This window comes from Penicillium daleae (assembly GCF_028827525.1).
Source record: "Penicillium daleae strain IBT 16125 chromosome Unknown utg000002l_segment0_segment0, whole genome shotgun sequence".
NCBI classification, from domain to species: domain Eukaryota; kingdom Fungi; phylum Ascomycota; class Eurotiomycetes; order Eurotiales; family Aspergillaceae; genus Penicillium; species Penicillium daleae.
The window spans coordinates 2,456,469-2,479,072 of record NW_026623150.1 but is presented as its reverse complement, the minus strand read 5'-3'; the positions used below and the strand labels follow the sequence as shown (position 1 = coordinate 2,479,072).

Below are 22,604 nucleotides of genomic sequence, written 5' to 3'. Positions count from 1 at the left end.
AGACGCCCAAACTATCCCTATAGCTTAGAAGCATACAGTTACACGCTGAGGCCTATCAATAGCTTTACAGCATCATCCAAAGCCCGTGGTCCAGATCTTTGACGCCAAAGCAACACATGTATGATATTCGTGTTCATAGAGACGTAATCTTCATAATATGTCGAAAATCCTCAACCGACGCCTTTTACATCGATCCCGAAACAAAAAAAAAAAATATACACTCCCAATCATCAACCCAAATGAACGACTAAACTCTCCTCTCACGTCTCTCTCATTCTCCTCAAGTCTCTGTCTCAATATCCGGCTCTCGGCCAGTCAAATCACCCATCCCAATCTTCTTCTTCATCTTCCTCAGCGCAAACTTGGCCTCGTCCTTCGCAAACACCGCATTTCGTGCAGGTTTCCACTGCATCATCCCACGCTGCTGACGCTGCTCACTCCGTCTATTCGCCTTGTTGATCTGGCTCTGGCTCATCTGGCTACTGCTTGCCTGTGAGGATCCAGCGTCCGCGGTGGGACTAACTGTCGACGGTGTCCACGACGAGGATGACTCCGTTTCAGAGTCATCCGAATCGGAAGCCGCTTCACCGTTGTGGACATTCGTGGCCTGGGTCCCGTTCTGCGTGCCGAGATGAGATGACGACTGGCCCTTTAATGGTGGAGGCGTGATAGCGTCATGCCGTGGCTCATCGCGTCCAGGCTCGGCGACCTTGCGTCCGCTGGAATCGGTATATGCGCGAGGGTCATGACCGAATGCACCACTCCAGTCTTGGCCCTCGCGGTCGACCCATCTGCGTCGCTCGTTGGGGTCTGCTTGTTTGAGCACGTCGCGGCCGTCAATGAGCGACTTCTCATGTTTCTCTTGGGTTTCGGCCGGGACCTCGACGGAGATGCTGCGCGAGCGAACACCCTGCGACATGCAGGCTTCCCAGGTTTCGAAGGTCTCGCGAGAGTCATTATCAGTGACGAATTGCTCGTGCGACTCGTCAATGCCGGGGGAGAATTTGCACGTGAACTGTAGTCGGCCGACTTCGGTCAGGTCCTGTAGTCCGGGCACTTCTTTGGCTTTCCAGTTCTTTTCGGTGATGTAGTTTTGTGTGAGGCGGGCGCCACTCTTTGTTGTCCAGATGGGGAGGTCGATGTCGGTTTCTTCGTTATCGACCAGGTGCTGGAGCCACAAGGTGGCGTATGCGGCTGCGCCTCGCTTGCCTTGGTTGTGGAACTCGAAGACAACTGGGGAACGGTATCTGTGCTTGACCGGCATGCGGAGACCGTCTCGAAAGGTCGTGTCGGAGATGTCGTAGCTCAGATCCTTGCCATCCAGATTTCCAGCCTTACGGGTGATCTTGCCCGTGCTGCCACCAGTGCGAAGCTTGATCTTGCACTGCCGCCCGTAGTCCTTTGCAAGGATCTTGTTACTGACAAACTCAAAGGTGCCCACATCCCAGCCAAGCATGTTAGGAGGCAGCTTGGTCTCGACGTGGCGGAGAAGAATCGAGATACGAATGCGTCCGAAGCCGACGCCACCGTCGAGGGGGTACCAGCGGGTCACCTGTGAGCTGGTCTGGAGGAGATCGGAGAGTTTGATTGGAACAACGCCCAGGATCGGGTCATGTTCACGATAACGCTGGTCTCGCACAGTTATGGTGACCATGGCAGATCGCCAATCGCGGACGAAGCGCTCTGTTCCAGCATTGAAGATAGGCTTGGAGCTGACGGCCTTTGGACGAGTGCGGTAGATCTACATCTCTGGTTAGTGTATGGGATCGGGAAGAAAGTCGACTCAGTGCTTTCAACTTACCAATTGATCATTGAGCATGATCTTGCAATAGCTGGAAGGCAAATGCTCGCCCTCTTCCTCGGTATTCTCACCGAATGGTTTCGCAGGCTCATACTCTCTACCCTTGCGGTTCCCCTCGCTGCCTTTGACGTTGACCAGCTGGAGATTGACGATCTGATGCACGACGATATGCACAATACCGCTAGGCCAGATGGGATCAGGCGGCGTATGCATAACAGCGTCTTCTTCCTCATTAGTAATGGTGCCTTTCTCATCCTCGAATTTAGGATCTCCTTTGAGGTTTTCAGGAAGGTCCTTCTTCTGACCATCCGTGCGAAGTTCAGGGCGCAGCTTGGGCTTGCCAAAGTATCCAACCTCCCAGTGCAATTGGCCCGGCATCTCGCTGCCATCATCAAGACCTTGTAGCTTGGAGACCTTGGGATACATGCGACCCGGATGCTGGAGCATCTCCCGAATTGGCAGTTCAACCTTACCGCAGATATCATCCGCCGTGTTGCGGTCCGAGTCCCAGAGCTCAATGCTCAGGTTTTCGTCCGCCTTGATCAGTTCGGGCGTAACGAGGAGCGCGGCAGTTTCTTCCCAGATAGGGTTGAGATCGTCCGTGATAACCCGAGTACAGTACATTGGCTTTCCATACTTTGAGAATGACAGGTTGATGTACGGATCGCTACCACCACCTTCACTACCGCGGCGGTCTTGTTTGCTCAAGCCAACCGCACGGTGAATACGAATCCACATAACACCAAGTGCCAAAGTATCCTTCTGGATATCATCACCCTTCAGCATCATGCTAAGATCCATAGTCATCGACTTGGGGGCCGCAAACATGGCGCAAGCGGCGCCGATGGCATAGTTGACGAAGTTCGAGATCAAAGGTAGATTGAGAATGTTCACACCGCGACGGATCATGGGCAGGCAGCCCGCACGTACGTGTGGAATACCCACCAAACTGAAGGTTACTTCCTTCATGAAGGGTGGCTCTGGCATCATCTGGAAGCGTAATCGGACTGTGCCGACTAGCTCGGTCAACTCAACGAAAACTGGAAACGGAACTCCAAAGAGGCCACGGATACCCAAGTAAAACACTAAATGCATGTGCATATTGCGAGCCTTCGATGAGGCAGATCCACTACTCGGCTTCGCGTGGTATGCAAAAGAAGCTTCCATGTTGTAGTAGCTTCCACCTTCCTCGGCGGCCGCGGCCTCTTGTGGGTCCTTATTCTTGATATTTTGCTCATGGATGTTGTCTTTCAGGTGCTGAACATGTTCATCGGGCAGAGCACGCATGCTGAGAATTCGGAGAGGGTTGTTTCCTTGGTCGATCTCGGCAATTCGGACGTTCTCGACGACCTTGGGAGCGGACGCTTGCATGATATCTTCGATTGTGTCGGCCATAGGAACCAACATTTCGGGATTCATTAGTCCCCACGCTACAGACAGGAAAGAGTTCATCCATTCGACAGATTCTGGAAGCAGGTTCACGGTGGCCTTTGATTTTATCTCTGGTAAGCATGTGGAAAGATCAATGCATTGATTAGAAGACGACATACCATTTGACCGCGCATCCGCTCACTGCTCCATTCCATTTCTTTACCACTCTTGATTACTTCCTGCACCCATAGCCAAACACCACTTGTGACACAAAAGGCTAGAGGAATCAGTCCGAGGAGGGAGCCTCCAAAGGTCCGCCCGAGTACAATGATGGCGAGGAGAATGGCGATACATAGTACAGTTCCACGCTTCTCCAATTGATCAAACATGGGTTTGTACGAGACAGTGGGGGTAGGATGGAAGAGGACGTTCGTCTTCTCTCCGCGAATGGGAACGTCGGAGGTTGTTCCTTCAGCGATAGGATCGGGTGGAGCGGTAATGTCTTGCTTCTCTTTGTACTCGGAGAGCTCTTGATCAGGGCTAGTTTGATGTTCCTGCAAAAGCTCGTTAACCCTGCGCGTATAATATATTTGCAATAGTGATGTGCTCACAGTCGGTCGACCGAGGTTGGCGTTGGGCACAGTCAGCTGTAATTTTCCGTCATTCAATGCTAGTTCTTATCTCTTTTTCGAATACATAACAAACCTTTGGGTTCTTGACAGCTTCCATGGAAGAAGGATCTTGATCTTCGACCCCGATCTCTTTACCGGTTGTTGGATCGGTCACCATGCGGACATTAGCTTGAGCAACCTCGCGGGCCTCATGGGCCATGACACCTGTCTGGGATCCATCATTCGGTCTTCCAGACTTGTATTGTTCTTGCTGCTTCAAGGCTGCTCTTTGCTTTCTAGCTTTGTTCTCCTCGTCGATTCTGTGGTCTCGCTCTTTCTTCTCCACGTCGAGGCGCTCGACAAATTTCTGGACAGTCGGAACGGGATTGGTGCCGCTCCAATACTCGCCCACGCGGTGGCGATCGGGTTCGCCAGTCCCCTGGCCGGTAGGCGCCATTTTGATTAGAGTTGCGGATTCGAGTAACGTGTACGTGCTGCGAGGTATCAAGGTACTGAGGATGGTCGCGTGGAGGTGGAAGTGATCAAGCAGATTCCTCACAACAACCCCCACTTCTTCCAGAACGCAGTTGAGGAATTGATCAGTTCAAATAAACTGGAAGTTATATCAATGATCGATATAGACCCGGACAGAAAGTGACAGTCCATCAGGCCCGGCAGCCAGCGCGGCCAAGCTCTCTCCAGAACTACGTCATCGGCGGTCGCGAACCCGGGAAATGTTATGACGATGCCAATGCCCATTGCGATTTTCGATTGGCGGGTCCATCGTTTATCTGTAACCTTGAAGCCATAAATACATGGAGATCTGCTTTCCTTCCCCACATTATTCACTGGCCCATACATGCTAGGACTACGTGTTGCCCTCTCCGTCCAGCCTCAGCGGGAAGAAGGTCTTGGCGCTGTGAGCTCATACAAGTCGACGGAAGTCTCCAGCAAAGAGCTATAGAACCTCATCGGAAGAGTCTGTACCTTTGGACTATGGACATAAAGGCAGAAATCGAAGTAACACATTTCTTGGCATGTGTCAATTGTTAGGAATTGCGTTCGTGATTGACTGTCCTCTGGCTTCAAGGATGGGATGATGTCACCTGAAGCTTACACGATGAGATCAACGATGACTATCAAGCATAATGCACGACCTGGCCTCGCTTTGAAACCTTTTCAGCATATATGTCCCTCGAAATCAATGCACCAATGCCTACTTGAAAGCTTATAACTGAAAGTTGTGTTGAACGCGCTTTTGTTTTACCAGATAGGCCTAAAGAGATCTCAGCCTCAATGACAAGTACCGTTGGAAGGTCCTTGTTGTGTGAATTCAAATATAGGACTAGACAATGTAGCCCGCTGTCCAATTGATTGATTAGTCTACACGAAAACAAAGCGTGGTGATCGAAGATCAAAACGCTCACAGCCTCGAGCGTTAATCTAGCGATAGGCGGGTCTTATCGCCACGGGACCTTTCTCACCTCCGCCCACATTTGGACCTCACCTGGTCACTTGTGGTCGCATAACATCCACGGTATCTCCTTTTCATTGCCAACCAGTGGCTTTGACATTCATTTACGATTATTCTCTCTTAAATCATCCTCGTTTACTGTCATCCATCAAAAAATGTCTACCCCCGAGGAGTCCCCCGCCCAGCGCGCCGCCCGCCTGCGACGTGAACGCCGCGAGGCGAAAATCAAGGAAGGAGGATCAGCTCGCCTGGACAAGATCACTAGCCTCAGCGGCCGTACTCCGCAGTCAGGTATGGTTTCAAGCTTATGATTCAGCCATCCAAATTCCTGAACCGATGAGGTCGTCGTCTCAATGTGTTGCCATGTGGCTAACACCTTGATCCACAGTAGTACGCGAAGAAGCTTCACCATCTCCCCAGCTCGCAGTCTCGCCATCCCCGTCTCCAGTACCACAAAACCGGCCACCACCAGCTCCTCAACCAGATATGCCGTCCGATTCTGAATCCCTCCAAGCCCAGCAGGAGGCTTTCCGTGCCATGTTGCGACAGGTGGCCCCCGGCCAAGGACAACAAAATGATGTGGAGGACCCCACGCTGAAGCTTCTGGAGAACCTCCTGGGTGCCATGCCCGGCAGCACAAATGCACCCCCACCCGGTGCTCCAGATGCCCCGGGAGCCCCGGGTGCTATGCCTGCACAGCCGCAGCCAGGTCTCTCGCCAGCCGCCATCGCATCCGCACTCGGTGTGCCACCATTTATCGCCAACATGCTCGGTGGAGCATCTCAACCACCGACTGAGCAGGAGCAGAAGGCTGTCCGGACATGGAAGGCTTTGCATGCTATTTTCGCGCTCGGAGTGGCCATGTACCTCCTGTTCACCATTGGGACATCGGTTGCGACGTTCGGTAGCCCGCCACCAAAGCCGGCTACTGCCCAAAACCCGTTTTTGATCTTCGTTACTGGCGAGATGGTTCTTACTGGAGGGCGAGTGTTATTCGGTGGGAAACAAGCGGGGCTTGGGATGGTGGTACAGCTATTCAGAGACATTATTCGAGATGGGAGTCTCGTGCTGTTTGCGCTCGGCCTGGGTACTTGGTACAACCGGGAGTGGCAGGGTGTTGGTAATTAGGGGTTTGATCTGATTTGTTCATAATTAGCGTGCCATGAATACTTGAGCTCTCATTATATGAATTCTGAATTCTCCGTGGGGAAAATCTTCATTCTAAACTAGCTCTGAATCGCGCTCGCCTTTTTCGAAGCATCTCTTGGAGCGTCTTTTGGAACGGGAATTCTAATATTCGGAGGGGCATACATTCTATCTATGAAACAGCCCTGTAGAGAAGTGTCTGTATTGAATGAGAGTGATGCATGCCCGAACATTGGGGTACAAATTGAAGCTATATACCCCCTTTTACTAACGTTTCACATATCTTTCCCCACTATTTGCTTCCTTTTCTTCGCTATTTTCTTTCTTCACTTTTTGTTGAATCTAGTGATAGACGGCCATAGCTCCTCGCACACCCGCTAGGCCAGATATCTTTAGCTTCTACCTCATGGGGGAAAACATAGCTTGGTTCGTGGTGAGATTTTATTTACATGTTTCCTTCTTCCTAGTATGCGAGGTCTTGATTGTATTAAAATAGTACAATGAGGTGTATTCCTTCTTGAAAGCTGGTGTCTTCCTTGCTTCAGACGAGACAGACTATGTAATACTCGTAAAAACCCTACCCTATGATGACATTCTTCACGGAATAATAGAGCGTGCACAAGCAGCGGGCTTGCTTTCCCATATCCGGTTACGCTGGCGACTGACATAACGATTCTCAATGATATGGCCTTCTGGGTTTTGCTCAAAAAATCCCTAGAGCTCACCGATACTACTTGGAGATCTTGGAACATAGTGTTCAGTATTCCGCAACATCCTGGTCCTACTTTAGCTACCAGGCGGCCTCCAGAATCGGCCAGCATCGATTCAGCGATGCCCTAGGGCAGCGAAAAGGTGATCTAGCAAGCGAGACTTGGGCGTGCTTATAGCCACTTATGCCTGGAAGCCTGCAGTTGTACCGAAAAGGGCGTTAGAAAAAATAGAGTGACAAAGGGCGATGGAGGAATCTACCTGTTGTAGACATATGAGGATAGTGGCTTTAGGCATTTGTTTGACTTCTTCATCAACCCATTTCAGCACCCTCACGGCACAAGAGGATATTTACTTGAAAGCACATCTCATTCGAGGTCTCTCCCGAGAAGCGAGCCGGGAATGCAAAGAGTTCTGCCTCCTGTAGTTCCTGTGGGTGCCCACCTTCCAGCAATAGTCGCTGAGCTCATAACCATTCCTTCTCGCCGGGGAGAATATATGGATTCGGACATTCTTGAGGCCCACTGTCAAGAAGGGACAGAAACGCAAGGCTCGCGGACATTTTCCTGTAGTACATTTGTACGAGAGGGTGTGTTGCCTATACAACGAGCTGGAGACTCGGCCCGTAGTCTGTGATGCGTTCCTCGTGGAGATACCCAGCTCACATATACGAGGATGCCTAGCCCCCATGGGCTCTTCGATTACGCTTGAAACAAAGAACAACTTTGCATATTTACACTTTGGGCCATGTAACTTAGCAGCGGCTTCGCGATTCTTATGGAACCAGGTATTTTGTATTCTCTGACTTGCCATCTTACCCATAATTGGTCACGTGCTTTGGCGTGCATTTCGCGTGGTGACGCGTGGTGACGCGTTACACTAACTCTATCTGGAACTATCTGGCGAGCCCGTCATATTGGGGCCATGCTGAGTCCAATCAAGACAGTTGTTGAATCACTGGAATCAATAGGTTTGAGGGAGCAAATGTGGTAGGTAATGGACCGGGATGGGACAAAGAAAGGTATATATTGTCAGGAGGACTGGTCTTCCTATACGATGACCTATATTTCCAGGATAAACCTTGGAAGTTGAAATATATCCCAAGCCCCATTCTTGCTCCGTGAGATAAAACTTTTCGTTCTACACTTATTTCTAGGGCAAATGTACTAATCGAAAAAAGCTGGAAGATTTTTTTTGAAAGGAAATGCCTGAACTCTTCACCTCCCCGCCAAGGTCCTCTCCTGGGACGAGGACCGATCTCCCACCACCCAATCCACCCTCCCTCGCTTGACACCCGCAACAGTTAAAATGAACCTGAGTGAGCTCAACGCCGAGATCACTAGCACCTACCAGATGCTGTACCTGCCTGCCGGAGGTGATCGTGCCAAGGATGGATCTGCCGTCTTTATATTCACCGATCTCGTCGAGTCGCAGGATTTCCACGGCAAGGCGGGCAGCTTTATGACGCAAGGGAAAGGAACTTTCAATGCAGAGAAGTTTAGAGTGGAAGGGTCATTTAATATTGTGCCTGGAAGCGGCAAAGGAGAGCTCGGGGAGATGTTCATCAATGGTGGGAGTGGAAGTTTTGAGTCGGACGAGAAGGATCCGGGTCAAGTGAATTATAAGTTTGTATTGTCTACGTAGTCAATTCCCTCGTATTTCGCTTAACAAGGGGAGATGATGCTCAATTCATCCAAATATCATATTCGTCACACTTTGCAAGGTTAGATGGCCTTCAAATTGTTAGCTATTATAGTCGAATCATGGTCCACTATATCACGTGGTTGTCCTCACTACATGTTCTCTCTCTCTCTCTCTCTCTCTCTCTCTCTCCCCTGCTCGACGAGAGACTGCATTGTTTAATATTACTGTCAGTATTTAATATGTTTCTACAATCCCTTACAGGCGAAACTCTCCTTCAAATCCTATCCTACCTGCCATCTCATACTGATGTAGCAGCACTGTCTCTCCAATGCCACCGTTGGCATCGGCTTTGTGACATGTCCAACCGTCGTAGATACCGCCGCGTAAAACTCCGAGAGCCCCTTGACTTGGCAGTGGCTTTTAGAATGCTCCGATCGACCCTCAAAAACCCTCGGTATGGGGGGTATGTTCGCCACATAGAGCTGAACCGATCCCCATCGCTAAACTATGGATTGGTACAGTCATACACACCCAAACCGCCGCAACGGTCCCTCCGACCAAAGGACCAGGCCCGTCTGACTGCGACGATCAGGAAGGCTGGCTTTGATTGCTCAGAAGAACAGGAGAAGGTGCTCAATATCTTACAACAGTGTCCGGCTAGCATGGAGTAAGCTTGTCTTCCCCTCCACCTTTCTCAGCTCGGTGACTTCGTTGGCACATCCACACAAAGAAAATGGTCTTTTCTGATTTTCTTTAGCCATAATGACCCACGAGCCCCGTTCCTCGCCCAGGCGTTGGCGGCATTACTAGTCAGCGTTTCGCCACTATTAAAATCCTTGAGTTTCTGCACTGTCGGCCAGGAACCATCGAAACTCTCAAAACTAAATGCCCAAGCCAATGGAACTCCACTGCGAGAAAGTGATTATTTCTTTAAGCATTTCTTAGACCGAGCAAGCAAGAGCCCGCAGGAGACCCTGCCATTCCTGCATCATCTTCGCAGGTCCGATTTCTTGTCGATACCGATACAAGAATCCATCCCTGGTACGATTACCAGCCCTATGATCTTTACGGCAGCCTCAACCTGGTACGCCGGCTCCCTGCAATAGAATCCATCCGAGTCAACGCAATTATGAGCATGCAGAGGCCGAGTATTGAGCCCCCACCGCGATCCGCAAATTATACTAGCATTATCATTCGGAACTCCAACCTAGATTACCACCATCTGTTGCGGGTCATTGAGTCAGCCAAACGGCTAGAAGAGTTTACGTATGCGGTCGGTGGCCGAGGCTCGATAGATGGCATAATAAGCATGTTCAGCCTAGATCATATCTTCCGGGCGCTCCTGTTGCACGCCGATTCGTTGGTAAATGTGGACTTGGATGTCGAGGCCGAAACACCACTGGCGGAGACATTCGACTCTACTCTTGGACAACGTTTCTTTGGCAGCAGTGATGATTGATCGCCGAGATCCCAGCGCGCCTATCAGCAGGAGTGGGCGGATGAACTCCAAGTGCCTCAGCTGGAGCAGGGTGGTCAGTCATCGCCATGTTCTCTTCATCGAAAACGCGACCACAATCAAGCAGCCAACGACCAACGATGAGGACCTGTGGGAAAGGGAGACAGATGATGAATGGACTGATCATGATTATGATTAGGTAGTATGACTGGGTCTTGCCCTCTATACAAAACAGCTACTCGCAGCTAAGGCTTCCAGTAGGGTATGTAAGATAATTTGCGCGATATTATCAGTGTATGATGGTTATAGGAATGATCCAGCTCTAGATATAGAAAACAGAAGATAAGATGCACTTTTGACTGCATTGAGAAGGAAATAGTAAATAGTACAACGGATGGATAGTAAGATACTTAAATCCCCACACAGCTTAAAAGACTGCCGGAAGTAGGAGACGAGACGACGAAGTTACTACCGCAACATGCGAGTACGTCCTATTCCGGCCTTCGCTCCCAGGAGCACTGAAAGTAGGTAGCAGGGCGGTTATCATCAGACTCGGCGCCCCTTGGAGGATGAAACCAAAAGGGCCAATTAGCCCAAGTATCGGGGTGAGCGATCACTCACGGAGCTGCTCCGGAGCCGATCATCCTCGAGGCTGTAGTTTTACCGTCACCTAGATTACTTACAAATTTAGTTCACAGGCGAGCAGCATGAGCTTGTCCGGTTCAATTGCGCCAAGTCCCTAGTCGCTGCAAGCTTTGCAATGAGCTTTGAGTAGCATCTATTCGGTTGGATAGCAGAGAACGCGATCCTTTTTCAGGTCGAAATGCCGACAATAGCCCGTTGAGACGGCAAAAGAGCATTCCGCAGCGCCTCCATGGCCATTGAGTCCAATCCCCAGTCACCGACCCATTGATCCATACGTGCCCCATTCTTGAAGTGCTCCGCTAAGTGCTGAACTCGAACCGCCCAAGTAGGCATGGTAATCTCGCAGAATCCACACCGGCTTTGAACGTTTGCACCAGTGTCACGCCATGCATCAAGATCTAGAACCGGGGGTTTTGTGCACCCATGGAACTTGCGCAGGTGCTGCCAAAGGTAATCCTTCCGACTGAAGGAACGCTCAGTCACGGACTTCCCGGCACATATGTGAAACTCATGCTCTTCCCAGTGAGTAGATGGGGGGAATGGGGTGTCGCAGAAGATGCACCCTACCAGCTGCGAGCTCCACTGCTGCTGCAATTCGATAAGATTGGGTGTGCACACCCAAGAGTCCAGTTGAAGGTGTACACTCTTTTCATGTCGAGTCCAGTCATGTCGTTTCTTGAACGACTGTGTGCAGAAAGTGCACTGATATTGATACTCTTCTCCATTGGATCGTTGGCGTAAATGCGCTCGGCGGCGAGGTCTCCTTGTTTGTGGAGGTCGTGGAAATGTGCTTCTTCCTCCTTCCCCGCCGGACTGATAGCTCCATGCAGATGAGACACTCTCTGACGTCTCTGATGCCCTACTTCCCAAGCTTGAGATAGAAGATGCAAGGTGGGATGAAGTCTCATCGAAATTGAATAGGTCCATATGAGAACCGTCAAACTGAAACGGGTCTTCCAAAGGATGGCATTCGCCCGTGCCCGAAGCGATAGCTTCTTGGATCACTGATGCAGAGACAGATTCATCCTCTGGTGGCGATGCCTGCCACCGTTCCATAGGAGTCATTGAGCTCAAAGTGCTCGTCACGAGAGGCGAGCCAGCCCTGATGTAGGTGGTGGATGCAAGATTGGCTGACTGGATTTTCTGCTTTTGCCGTCGGCGGGCATTTGCAAACCATGTTGACAAACGCTTTTGAGAAAATCCTGTTTCACGAGACAGTTGGGCTTTCTCATCGTCATCAGGGTAGGGGCATTCCTGGTGCTGATAGAACCATTCTCGCAAGACCCTGGCTCCCTTTCGAACGAATTGCTTAGATTCTTTTCGTTCCTCTCCCTGGTGTGAGGGGGAGACCAAATCTCTGTCCTGATTATTCTGTCAGTCGGGTTTCATGATTGTTTCTATTCTGAGAACTTACCCTATCCTCTGTATGCTCAGGCAGTCCGTGTAGGTGGCCTAAAACTGGGGTGTAGGTCTCAAAGCCAGCTGCGACACGTTTTTCTCCCTTTGCAAGACTGCATTCTCGGAATAGAGCTACACAGCTTGAACATGAAGTGACTGGATTTGGATTTGCGGATGTGGTGCGTATAATCAGACACTGAAGTCGATGTTTGCGACAATGACTGCAAGGGACCGGAGGCCTATAGGCCCCATCAAGCCACTGGGAAACATTTCCAATACCTCCGAAATTGAGTCCAGACGTAGAGCTCTCAGCTTGTGGAAGTTGAACAGACTCTTGTGCAACATGGGTAGTCTGCGGCTCTGCATTGTTCTCCCCGGTAGGCGACGTGAAGTCTTGATTGGCTTCGAGACCCGTCCATTGGGGCCAATCTAGGTTGGTGGGCTCGGACGAGCAAAAATAGAAATCATTCAAGGCACTCCAGTCAGCAGTGGGGTCGTCCAGTGACCAGCCCCCGGGGATTTCGGCATCGAATATGCTCTGGAGACCCGAGTCTGGGAGTGACTGTGGCAAGTGCCGGGACGAAGCCGTAGCAGGTTCAGGGTCGGAAGGCGGCTGCGAGTCCATGGGGGATGGGTTCTTAACACCTCGCAGATTAAGTTTGCTGGTGATACATGTCCAGTATCTCGCTTCAAAGGATTAAATATTGACGTGTCATGTGAATGGAATTCATTTAGCTCGACGTCGTCGTGATATTCAAGCATCTCACTGACTCATCTACGCTAACCGAAGGCGGTTAAGGACAGTTTTATCCCCACCTTCCCAAGACATGCTTAGTCAGTATCTGCTTCTCAATGGTTCATGCTCATATCGGGCCAATAGAACATGGTATCCAGTAAAGTAAATAATAGAAATTAGAGACCACTAGAAGGAGTAAAGAAAAAAATAGACCACCTTCCATACGTGACTGATAGGAAAGGGGGCGGGAAGCTGTGATGACTAGTTGTAGCTAGATCAAACAAGTCGAGTAGATCTGGGAGCCCTATCCTGCATTCATTTCAAACTCCTGAAAAGAAACATACCTAAATGTAAATTTGATATTTAGTTACTTGCGAGTTCGATGACTAAGGTGCTGATAAAAACCTAACATGCTTAATGTGGCGTCGAGAGTGGTCGTTTTTGGCGGTCAATTTACCTTGATTACTGTTACCTAGCGTTGTGGAGCAACATGCAACAAATTTTATAAAAGATTGAGCAAGAATAAGATCTAAAACAGACACAATAAAAGAGAGACAATATTTGGACCGCTTGAAACACCTATGAAATGCGTCGAAACAGCACTTGTAACCCAACACCTTCTCTAGAAAAGGAACATAAACAATGAGCTAGGTATGGGACCTCGAAAGAAACCAGTTGCAAACGACTTACAATTGTTGAACTTTCCCCATTATTTGAGTTTGACAGTGCAAATTCATGACCACGTCAAGGAACATATATCAACTTCGAGAATAGTATCCAAGAAGTCACCGTCCAAGAAAAGTTGGAGTTTCAACTGGGCCCCGGGTGACACTTTTGGACAAGAGAAGTTGCAGGCAAAGGGGTTATTTCTTCTCGGCTTTCACCGGTGGTGAGCCTGTTGTTGACCCAGATTTGACTGTGGTGCTTGAACTGACTTGCGGCTTAGATCCCGAGGTTGGTTTCGCCGTTGAATCGCCAGATGATGTTCCAGAGGAACCGTCGTTCGTGCCAAACATGGCCATATGAGAGGCGCCGATCAGCATTTCGAATGATCAAGAATAGATGGCTCTTTTTCTTTTCGTTTTCTGTAGTTGAAAGTTCTAATGATCAAAAACAACCAGAGCGCGGAGGGCGTTTGTTTTACATTTAGAATAGGTTGATGATAACCGTTATATAGTCTCGTCCCCTCGGATATTCGAGATATCGGATCAAAAAATGGTGCTGCGTCGTGATATACTGGAAATGTCTCAATTGATGTCCCTGTCCATTGGATGCGCAACATCGCTGATTCGCCAAGGGAACAAGGTTGGGGGCGAGTTTGATCAATCAAGAACCATTACGAATGGTGATCCTGGGGGTGGCTGATGACTGTTGATCTAAATAAAAGCTAACATAAAGATAGTTTCAGAAGTTCCGCCCCAGAGTTCCAACAGTTTGTCGCGAATCAGAGACTGTTACCCTTAGCTTTGATGGCGTGAAACAGTTGACCGCGAATTAGGCGATCCACATACCTCGTGGCCTTTCAGACAAGTGATAAGCCTTGAATTGTCATTGACCCAACTGGAGTTAACATTGGTCGTATGCTAAGCGACTATGGCCCTTGTCTGGCCCTGTTTCGCTTCTGGTGTCTCGGAGAGTAAAATTAGTACAGACTTCATTCAGCTGCAACCCTACATCTGGCTAGGCCAGCTACCGCCAAGTACACTGTTGAGCTATTAGCATAGGTCCAACATAGCGATAGATCGTTTGAGCAGTTGAGCGATGTGGCCACTACAATCGCTGTCCCGCCATTGGTTCAGCTCTCTTCAATCGTTTCCCCGGCATTTTGAGGCCGATTAGAATGATGAGACTAGTCAGATCTAGGCAGGGTAACTGTCGATGGTGTCCTAAACCAGTAAAACGCTGCGACCGGAATCTTACCGACAAGATACCAGCATTGTGAAAGACTGTAGGGTTCATGAATGTCGAGAAATTAAGTGGGAAAAAAATAGAAACCATGACTCTCTCACTAGACAATTTCTATTGAATACTTCATGGCGTCCATCCATTCGGATATACTTTGACGGCTTCCTTGGAACCTTTATCAAGGTACAATAACTATATCCAATGAGTGTTGAATACTGGCGAGATCATCCAGTATTTTCATGCATACTCGGATCTCGGTAGGCGTTTAAAACTACGCGCGACGGGTGAGTGCTGTGGAGTCGTTAACCGCTTTAGGACCCCGACTGGTTAACCTCACACTTTAAACTCTTCCAAGCTCCAGTTCCAATATTGCCAGACAAGGTATTCTCTGCATTCTGATTAAAACCTAGCGCGCTCTCCATGGCAGGATTCTCGCGGCACATCCTGGAGCTTCTTGAGAAGGTACCCTCTCTCTACCGCGGGCCTGGTGGGGCTGTCGCGGTACTGAGAGATGGCGAGCTCGTCGGCGAACATGTTTGGGGCTACGCAAATCTCGAAAAAAGAATACCCCTGGAGAGTTCCGCACTGATGCCAATTTGCTCGATTACCAAACAAATGCTGTGTATGATTCTGGTGGATCTTGAACGCAATCCCACCTCGGAGATGGCGAAGCGGGGAGACGTGCGCCAGCAGCTAGCCGACGGCCTGAGGGGAATAGTCCAAGAGGAGCTTCTTGAGGACACTGGGCTAAATATCGAAAATCTCTGCAATAACCAGTCCGGAATTCGTGACTATTGGGCTATGTCCATGTTTTGGGGTACTCAGCCAGAGGGAGTATTCACACTGTCCGAAGATGTGAAAAAGGCGCTCAGCCGGACGAAGTCGTTGCATTTCCCACCAGGAACGCAATATGCATACTCGAACCTCAATTTCAATATTCTGGCACGGGTTGTTGAGAAAGTGACGGGTTCAACACTTGGGGACCTCTTGGCCGAGCGACTCTTCTCTCCCGCTCGCATGGAGACAGCGGCGTTTTGCGAAGATAATGCGCATCTCCCTGGACCATGTGTCGGATATGAAGGCAATGAATCATTTGGATTTATACCAGCTGTCAATCGTGTTCAGTGGTCTGGCGATGCAGGTGTGGTGGCTTCGCTGAAAGACATGATTGCTTATGAGCAGTACCTGGACAAATCCTGGTCCGACGAGCAGAGTCTCTATCGCGCAATTGCTAAGGTACCTTCATTCCAAGATGGAGCAACTGCAAGATACGGACACGGTCTAGCCCATGTCAAAGTTGGAGGTGTCAGTACAATTGGTCACGGAGGATCCCTTCGAGGGTACTGTCTACATAGACTCCAGGTACCATCCGAGCGATTGGCAATTGTGGTTATGCTCAATCATGAAATCGACGCAGAGACCATTGCTGAGTATATTCTGAAAAATATTCTCAATATGAACCAACTCGCATCCTCTCCTCTGAACGAGATTATAGTCAGTCGAAGCTGGCTTGGGACATTTTTCGATCCTGATGCCCAACTAGCCCTTACTGTCCGCGATGCCGGCCCTAACCGTGTGAGCATACGCTACTCAGACCACGATGAAACAGTTGTTCTCGTCGACGCGAATAAAGGAAGTTCGGAGACAATGTCGGCAATCTTCAGCGACGATTCCATTCAGCTTCATCGCCAAGATGACAATCGAGTTGTTAACGCGAGACGCATTCCATCACCCACAGAGCCAATCAAAAATGATTATGCGGGTCAATACCGGTGTGAAGAGATTGACTCGCTTTTCACGTGTACTGGGACAGGAGGCATGTTGTATGGATCATTCGAGGGCTTTCTGGGCCATGGTCCAATGCACTTGATGCGATATCTCGGGGAGGATATCTGGTTTCTTACATGTCCGCGAGGCCTAGATGCTCCGGCGCCTGGAGATTGGACCGTTGTCTTTCAGCGAGACGAGAATGATGCAATTGTTAGCATTGTGATAGGTTGTTGGCTGGCGAGAAATGTCCGATTTAGTAGGCTATGATCGCTCTCTGTCTTTTCTAATTGCGAGAAATCAGTTACAAAATTCCTGTGCTAAGCGAATGAAGACCTTCTCCATGTCTTTCAAGCTCTGAACCTCCACCCATTCCTCTTTGCTATGTAATCCTGCACCTGCGGGGCCAAAAACGATTGATGGAATTCCAGCCTGGCCCAAAAGCGCAGCATCACACCAAAATGGTACGCTTTGGACGACAGGTTTACTTCCAAAGATGGCAGCACCACATTCAACCGCCTTTTCAACGAGAGGATGATCTGTAGCAAGCTTCTGAGTTGGACGGGACATGGTGATCCGAGGCTCAGCGAATCGGAAAAGAGGGTTTTCCTTGGTGATATCTCGAAGCATCGCAGATATGTCGATGAGAATAGACTGTTCTGTCTGAACTGGAACAGTCCGAAACTCGACAGTAACTGTGCAATTTCCCGGGTAGGAAGACGGCTCTTCGCCACCTTGAATCAAACCGCAATGCATTGATGCTTGCCCGAGAAGATCATCTACCGGAAGTCTGGCTTGATACTGGTCGAGAGCCCGCAAGAACCATCCCGCATGGAGAATGGCATCGACGCCGGCTGATGGGTCGGATCCATGAGCGGCAACTCCCAGGATATCGACTTGGACCCACACAAAGCCTTTGTGAGCAGTCGCGATGGTTTTCATGGTTGGCTCCGCAACGACTGCTCCTTCGGCTCTCCAACCAGCAGCCAAGATATCCTGAGTTCCTTGAGAAGCATCTTCCTCATCAGATACTGCAGCGACAATAATATCTCCATGCGGAAGTTGGCCACCGGCTTTAATGGACGCCAGTGCAGCCAATGCAGCTGCCACGCCACCCTTCATATCCAAGCTACCTCTACCGAAGACAACTTCTTTGCCGTCTTTGGTACCTAAAGCTCCAGAAAGTGGATCTGCCTCGTAGCTTGAAAGGCTGACTGTGTCGATGTGTCCATTGAACATAAGGGACTTTCCCCCTCCAGTTCCCCGAAGAATACCCACGATCGATGGCCGACCAGAAACTGGCTCCACACGATAGAATTCGATGTCGCGGTGAGCAAACCATGCAGAAAGGTAGTCTGCAATTTCGCTCTCGCCAACTCCATCACTGACAGATAGTGTTGGGTTGGAAGAGTTGATCTGGGTGAGTATTTGGGTCAAGCCCACCACGTCTTCCACGGAAACATCGCGTGGGGTCACATACTCGCGTTTACCTTCAGTACTAAGAAGAACGACGACAGAATCCTTGTGAACTAGGGAAGATCCGTTTGGCTCTGTCGCTAGCCGACGTAGTGCAGCCAGGGATGCGCCTCCGCAGGGGCCAGCTGTAACTGACTTGGAGGTTAGGAACCGGACAGCCTCGTGGCTCTCACAAGAAGAGACTGTGACACATGCATCAACAAGCCGCTGTAAATCCGGCCATGCAGTTGTCGAAACAGTGCCGCAATTCATTCCGTCCATGATTGTAGACGATGTCTCCACAGTGATCGACTTGCCAGCTTGCAAGCTATTGGACAGACAAGGAGCAGAGTCCGGCTCAACGGCAACAACTGACAAGGGCTTCTTTCTGGACTTGCAGTGTCGAACCACGGCATGTGCAAGACTGCCAACTCCCACGGGAGTTACCATGACACTGGGCGTGAGACCAAGTTGGCCAAGCTGTTGCTCGGCCTCATTCATCATCGTCGAGTACCCTTCCACAATCCACGCAGGAACGCTCTCGTACCCTTCAAATGCAGTGTCTTGGATCAAAAGAGCACCAGGTAGCTCGCTGGCCCGGTCCGATGCCTCACGTACAGCTTGATCATAGTATCCTGGCGAAACAATCACGCGGGCGCCCTCTCCCGCGATGAAGGCGCGTGTGCGCTCGTCCATTGACCGAGGGGCGAAGATCTGCGCATCGATACCCAAAAGCCGGGCCATGAAAGCCACAGCTCTACCATGATTACCCTCCGTTGCCGCGACCAGAGTAATCGAACTCGCCTTTGCGCCCGTGGAAACCTCATTCAGAGATGCGGTTGACGGCAACCCAAGCTGTTGTGCAACGGCGCGGAAACATCCCCACGATGCTCCCAGGACCTTGAAAGAGGGTAGACCGAAGCGATTACTCTCGTCCTTGACGAACACAGCCCGGATACCAAGCTCAGCTGCAAGTTCTGGCAGTGGAACTAACGGGGAGGGAGAATAATTGGGCAGCGACTGATGGAATCTTGTGACGGCAGCCGCCTGTGAATACTCGCAGCGCTCCGTCGCGGCGGCGGCGTTGATATAAATTGGTCGTCGCGAAGACATCATGCCTCGGCGTTCGGAATGCTGGGTGCTTTCCTTGACTAGTGGCTGGAGCTCGATTTTATCTCTATTCGCTGTGCCGTCTAGTATTTCAAATGCCTTCCGAGGACATTGTACCGCGCCTTCTGACAACACGGTCCGCGGAGAGAGTGGATCATATACCCACAGCAGTGGAACCCCAAGAGTAACTACGAAGATTTCGCACCCGAGACCCGGTTGTACGGCTTTTATGATCACCAAATTGCAAATCAGAGGCGCGGTCACTAAGCATTATCCTCGGCAAATGGCTTTGTTCTGCAACTCTATTCAGAGTGAGAAGTCGGTTTCAAACTTGAGAGATGTTCAACATTATAGAAATATATTTTACCTGAAGTTTAACGGCTTTTATACGCTAAATAATTACAGATCTTATCCTCTAGATCCAGCTCCGGCTATTGACGTGTCCTCACACACTCTTGGCGCGAGTCTGGTCATAGTGCACCACGGCCTCCAACAGTGCCTGGGTCCCAAGAGCACTAATTTTGCCAATTAGTAATTGAGTAATTGACCGGAGCTAAGCAACAGACTAATGTTACTTACCAGTCCTCTGGAGTACAATACTCGGTCGGGTGATGGCTCACGCCGTCTCGGCAAGGGACGAAAATCATGGCCGATGGGCAGTGCTTGCTGGTGTACACAGTATCGTGACCAGCACCACTAGTCATGTACATCGACTTTTCGGGTCCCACAAGGTGATCCGCCGCTGCTTTGATTGACTCGACACACCCTTGATCAAATTTCACTGCGGGCGAGTCGGTGTCCATTGTCCAGTTGAAAGACACGCCCTTCCCGTCTTCCGAAGAGATAGTTGCAAATGCCTTGAGGCATTCTTCCTGCACAGCCTGCACAGTGCTGTCCCGAGGGTGTCGAATGTCCAAAGTGAAAGTCACGTCAGATGGCAGGGTGTTAGTTGACGCATTCGATGGCACTCTGATGATACCCGTAGAGGCCAGTGCGTCATGCTGCTTGGCGATTGCATTCGAAGCAACAATCATCTTCGAAGCCGCCAGCATGGCATCGTGACGAGCACTAAGCGGAGTCGTTCCAGTATGAGCATCCTTGCCTTGGACAGTGATGGTCAGCCACCTGTAACCTTGAGCGCCTTGCACGATGCCGATTGACCGGCCGGTCTCTTGTAGAATAGGGCCTTGTTCAATATGTAGTTCAAAATGAGCCCCCAGGGGGAAACCAGTAGTAGCATCATTCGAGCACGCAATTTCGCCGAGATAGCCATGTCGCTCTAACTCAGAACGCAGGGTCACGGTTGAATCGTGAATGTCACGCAGATCCCACGCCATTTGAATCGGAATAGCTCCAGCCCAGACCCCAGAGGAGCACATTGATTTTGGAAATCGAGCTCCCTCCTCGCTGTTCAAAATAAGCATCAGTCATGCTCCCGTCTATAGAAGGGATGAAAGGGATACATGAGCAAACAGACTTGGTCCAATTAACAATGCCGACGTCGTAGCTTGTCTTGAAATTGTTTTCTTTCATCGTCCGCAGAACTTCCAGCGCGGCCATCACTCCTAGTATTCCATCATAGCGACCACCCCGAGGTTGAGTATCAAGATGGCTACCCATGGCGATCATAGGCGCAGAGGACTTCATAGACCCTGACTGCCGCGCGAACATGTTTCCCATCTGATCCACAGAAAGCGAACATCCCAGTTTTTGAACCTCGTCAGCAAACCACTTTCGGACTTTCGCATCGTCATCGGTAAGAGTCAGACGAGCCATTCCAGTTTCTGTTGGGCCCCTGTGCACATGTGAGTCTCAGTGCGTATCTGAAGAGGGCATTGGGAAAAACGTACTCCCCATATCGATGAGCCGCACCCCATTCGCATGTCTGATGCAATGTCTTCCAGAGGCGGTCCGCATTTATCTGGAGGCTTGCTGTGGAATAAAATCGAGGCGTTGTGGAAATTGGCCTTCGTGCGCTGAAGCGCAAGGAGCGTGTTGCACACATTGTTTCAAGCATGTTGGTATCAATAGAACGAATTCACCTTAAAGTTGAAGTAAATTATCAAGAGCATATAGAGCGACGGGTGATTAATTATTGCAGCTCCTCGATCCTGCGCTCGACCTGTCGGTCTTTACTTGCCGCTCTGCAAACCTCCCAAGCGCCTTCTCTCAACAGGGGTGGGTCGGAAGTAGCAGCAAAGAGTCTCTCCACCTGAGAATTCGATTTCGACGCCGACGAAGAGCAAAGGTCGTCCGGTTGGTGGAAGTGGGTGGCAGAGGTGACTGGAGGAGGGCAACCCCTTTCGGGTTGTTACCGACAGCGCCTTCCCGCGACATCCCCCTCTTGGAGATTCTTTTGAGAGCTTCAACGGTAGGCCAAAAAGACGACAAAAGGAAAGAAGAATTTCCTCCAACTTGTATACTGGATCAGAATTTCTCTTGTGTTGAGCTGAAAAAAAGGATCAAAAAAGACCAAAAAGTCAAGATTTTCACTTCCGGGCAAGCGGCGACATAGTTCAGGTAGCGACGGTTGGTATGTACAATCCAAATTCCTTCCAAACGGACAAAGATAACCAAAGCCTCTTCGTATAAGTGATAGCCTGCTATCATCAAGTTGAGGTAAATCATTCCAAAAATCAATCATGCATCGAGAACAACATAATCCCCCCGATGCAGAGTTTACCGAGCATAACCTTTCCCCCGGCAGCAGCTGCCAAAACACTGATCTCCTGGCAACGGTTAATACTCATGACGGATCGATTCAAGGTGCAGGAATACCGTTGTAGGGAGTTGGAGCAGTCTCCTGAGTCCCCCTAGATGAAGAATACGTGCCTCTTGAGGATTGCTCACTGTCAATCGGTCAGAAGGGTGACGTCATTTTATTTGAGAACATCTTACTCCAATGTTCTCATGGAATCATTATCAGATCTGGAATCATTTGTTGGCATGATAGCCCGCACTTTGGCCTTGAGGCTCCTTGCATCTGCTTTGCTGAACATTTTGGTCTGTCGTGTCGTGTCGTACTAAGGCAAACTGCGTCGCTTAGCCAAACTTATCTCGTGTATATGGAGATGTCTTTTAAGGTCTGTTCTGATTGCTCCTGTGTCTTGGATATTAGAATCTATAGTGGATGCGACCTCATTCAAATATGCGAATGTGAACGCCACTGTGGTACACAAGATTCGGATCTGCATGATAACAGCATGGTGGTGGAGAAAGACCTGGGGAAGGATATTTCGGCGAACGCCGATATCCATCGGAAACAATCTAATCTAAAATGACATCCCAAGCACATTGAGTGGTATATTCGGCAACCTCCTGCTCGATCGACAGAAGGTCCATCAGATGGAGCTCAATGTTCATGAAAATAGAAATGA

The 22,604-nt window shown here is 49.9% G+C and overlaps 8 protein-coding genes across 8 annotated transcripts; 3 read left to right on the top strand and 5 right to left on the bottom strand.

Annotated features, from left to right (window-relative positions):
* Nucleotides 1–280: 280 nt before the first annotated feature.
* N7458_001889 (C2 domain protein) lies at nt 281–4,240 on the bottom strand (the record flags this gene model as incomplete). The annotated part of the gene is made up of 5 exons (XM_056905272.1): nt 281–1,741; nt 1,802–3,289; nt 3,352–3,726; nt 3,784–3,819; nt 3,878–4,240. The coding sequence occupies 5 exons, from the start codon at nt 4,238–4,240 to the stop codon at nt 281–283; spliced, it is 3,723 nt and encodes a 1,240-aa protein (XP_056769379.1).
* Nucleotides 4,241–5,412: 1,172 nt separating this feature from the next.
* On the top strand, nt 5,413–6,385 carry N7458_001888 (uncharacterized protein; the record flags this gene model as incomplete). Its single annotated transcript, XM_056905271.1, has 2 exons — nt 5,413–5,548; nt 5,646–6,385. 2 exons carry the CDS (start codon nt 5,413–5,415, stop codon nt 6,383–6,385), a joined length of 876 nt encoding a protein of 291 aa, XP_056769378.1.
* A 2,034-nt stretch (nt 6,386–8,419) lies between these two features.
* Nucleotides 8,420–8,755, top strand: N7458_001887 (uncharacterized protein; the record flags this gene model as incomplete). Its single annotated transcript, XM_056905270.1, has 1 exon — nt 8,420–8,755. The coding sequence occupies one exon, from the start codon at nt 8,420–8,422 to the stop codon at nt 8,753–8,755; it is 336 nt and encodes a 111-aa protein (XP_056769377.1).
* A 2,269-nt stretch (nt 8,756–11,024) lies between these two features.
* N7458_001886 (homeobox domain-containing protein) lies at nt 11,025–12,879 on the bottom strand (the record flags this gene model as incomplete). Its single annotated transcript, XM_056905269.1, has 2 exons — nt 11,025–12,188; nt 12,271–12,879. The coding sequence occupies 2 exons, from the start codon at nt 12,877–12,879 to the stop codon at nt 11,025–11,027; spliced, it is 1,773 nt and encodes a 590-aa protein (XP_056769376.1).
* A 974-nt stretch (nt 12,880–13,853) lies between these two features.
* N7458_001885 (uncharacterized protein) lies at nt 13,854–14,033 on the bottom strand (the record flags this gene model as incomplete). The annotated part of the gene is made up of 1 exon (XM_056905268.1): nt 13,854–14,033. The coding sequence occupies one exon, from the start codon at nt 14,031–14,033 to the stop codon at nt 13,854–13,856; it is 180 nt and encodes a 59-aa protein (XP_056769375.1).
* A 1,282-nt stretch (nt 14,034–15,315) lies between these two features.
* N7458_001884 (D-aminopeptidase) lies at nt 15,316–16,932 on the top strand (the record flags this gene model as incomplete). The annotated part of the gene is made up of 1 exon (XM_056905267.1): nt 15,316–16,932. One exon carries the CDS (start codon nt 15,316–15,318, stop codon nt 16,930–16,932), a length of 1,617 nt encoding a protein of 538 aa, XP_056769374.1.
* Nucleotides 16,933–16,962: 30 nt separating this feature from the next.
* Nucleotides 16,963–19,230, bottom strand: N7458_001883 (putative diaminopropionate ammonia-lyase; the record flags this gene model as incomplete). The annotated part of the gene is made up of 1 exon (XM_056905266.1): nt 16,963–19,230. The coding sequence occupies one exon, from the start codon at nt 19,228–19,230 to the stop codon at nt 16,963–16,965; it is 2,268 nt and encodes a 755-aa protein (XP_056769373.1).
* A 572-nt stretch (nt 19,231–19,802) lies between these two features.
* N7458_001882 (M20 family metallo-hydrolase) lies at nt 19,803–21,003 on the bottom strand (the record flags this gene model as incomplete). The annotated part of the gene is made up of 2 exons (XM_056905265.1): nt 19,803–20,634; nt 20,705–21,003. 2 exons carry the CDS (start codon nt 21,001–21,003, stop codon nt 19,803–19,805), a joined length of 1,131 nt encoding a protein of 376 aa, XP_056769372.1.
* Between the last annotated feature and the right edge of the window lie 1,601 nt (nt 21,004–22,604).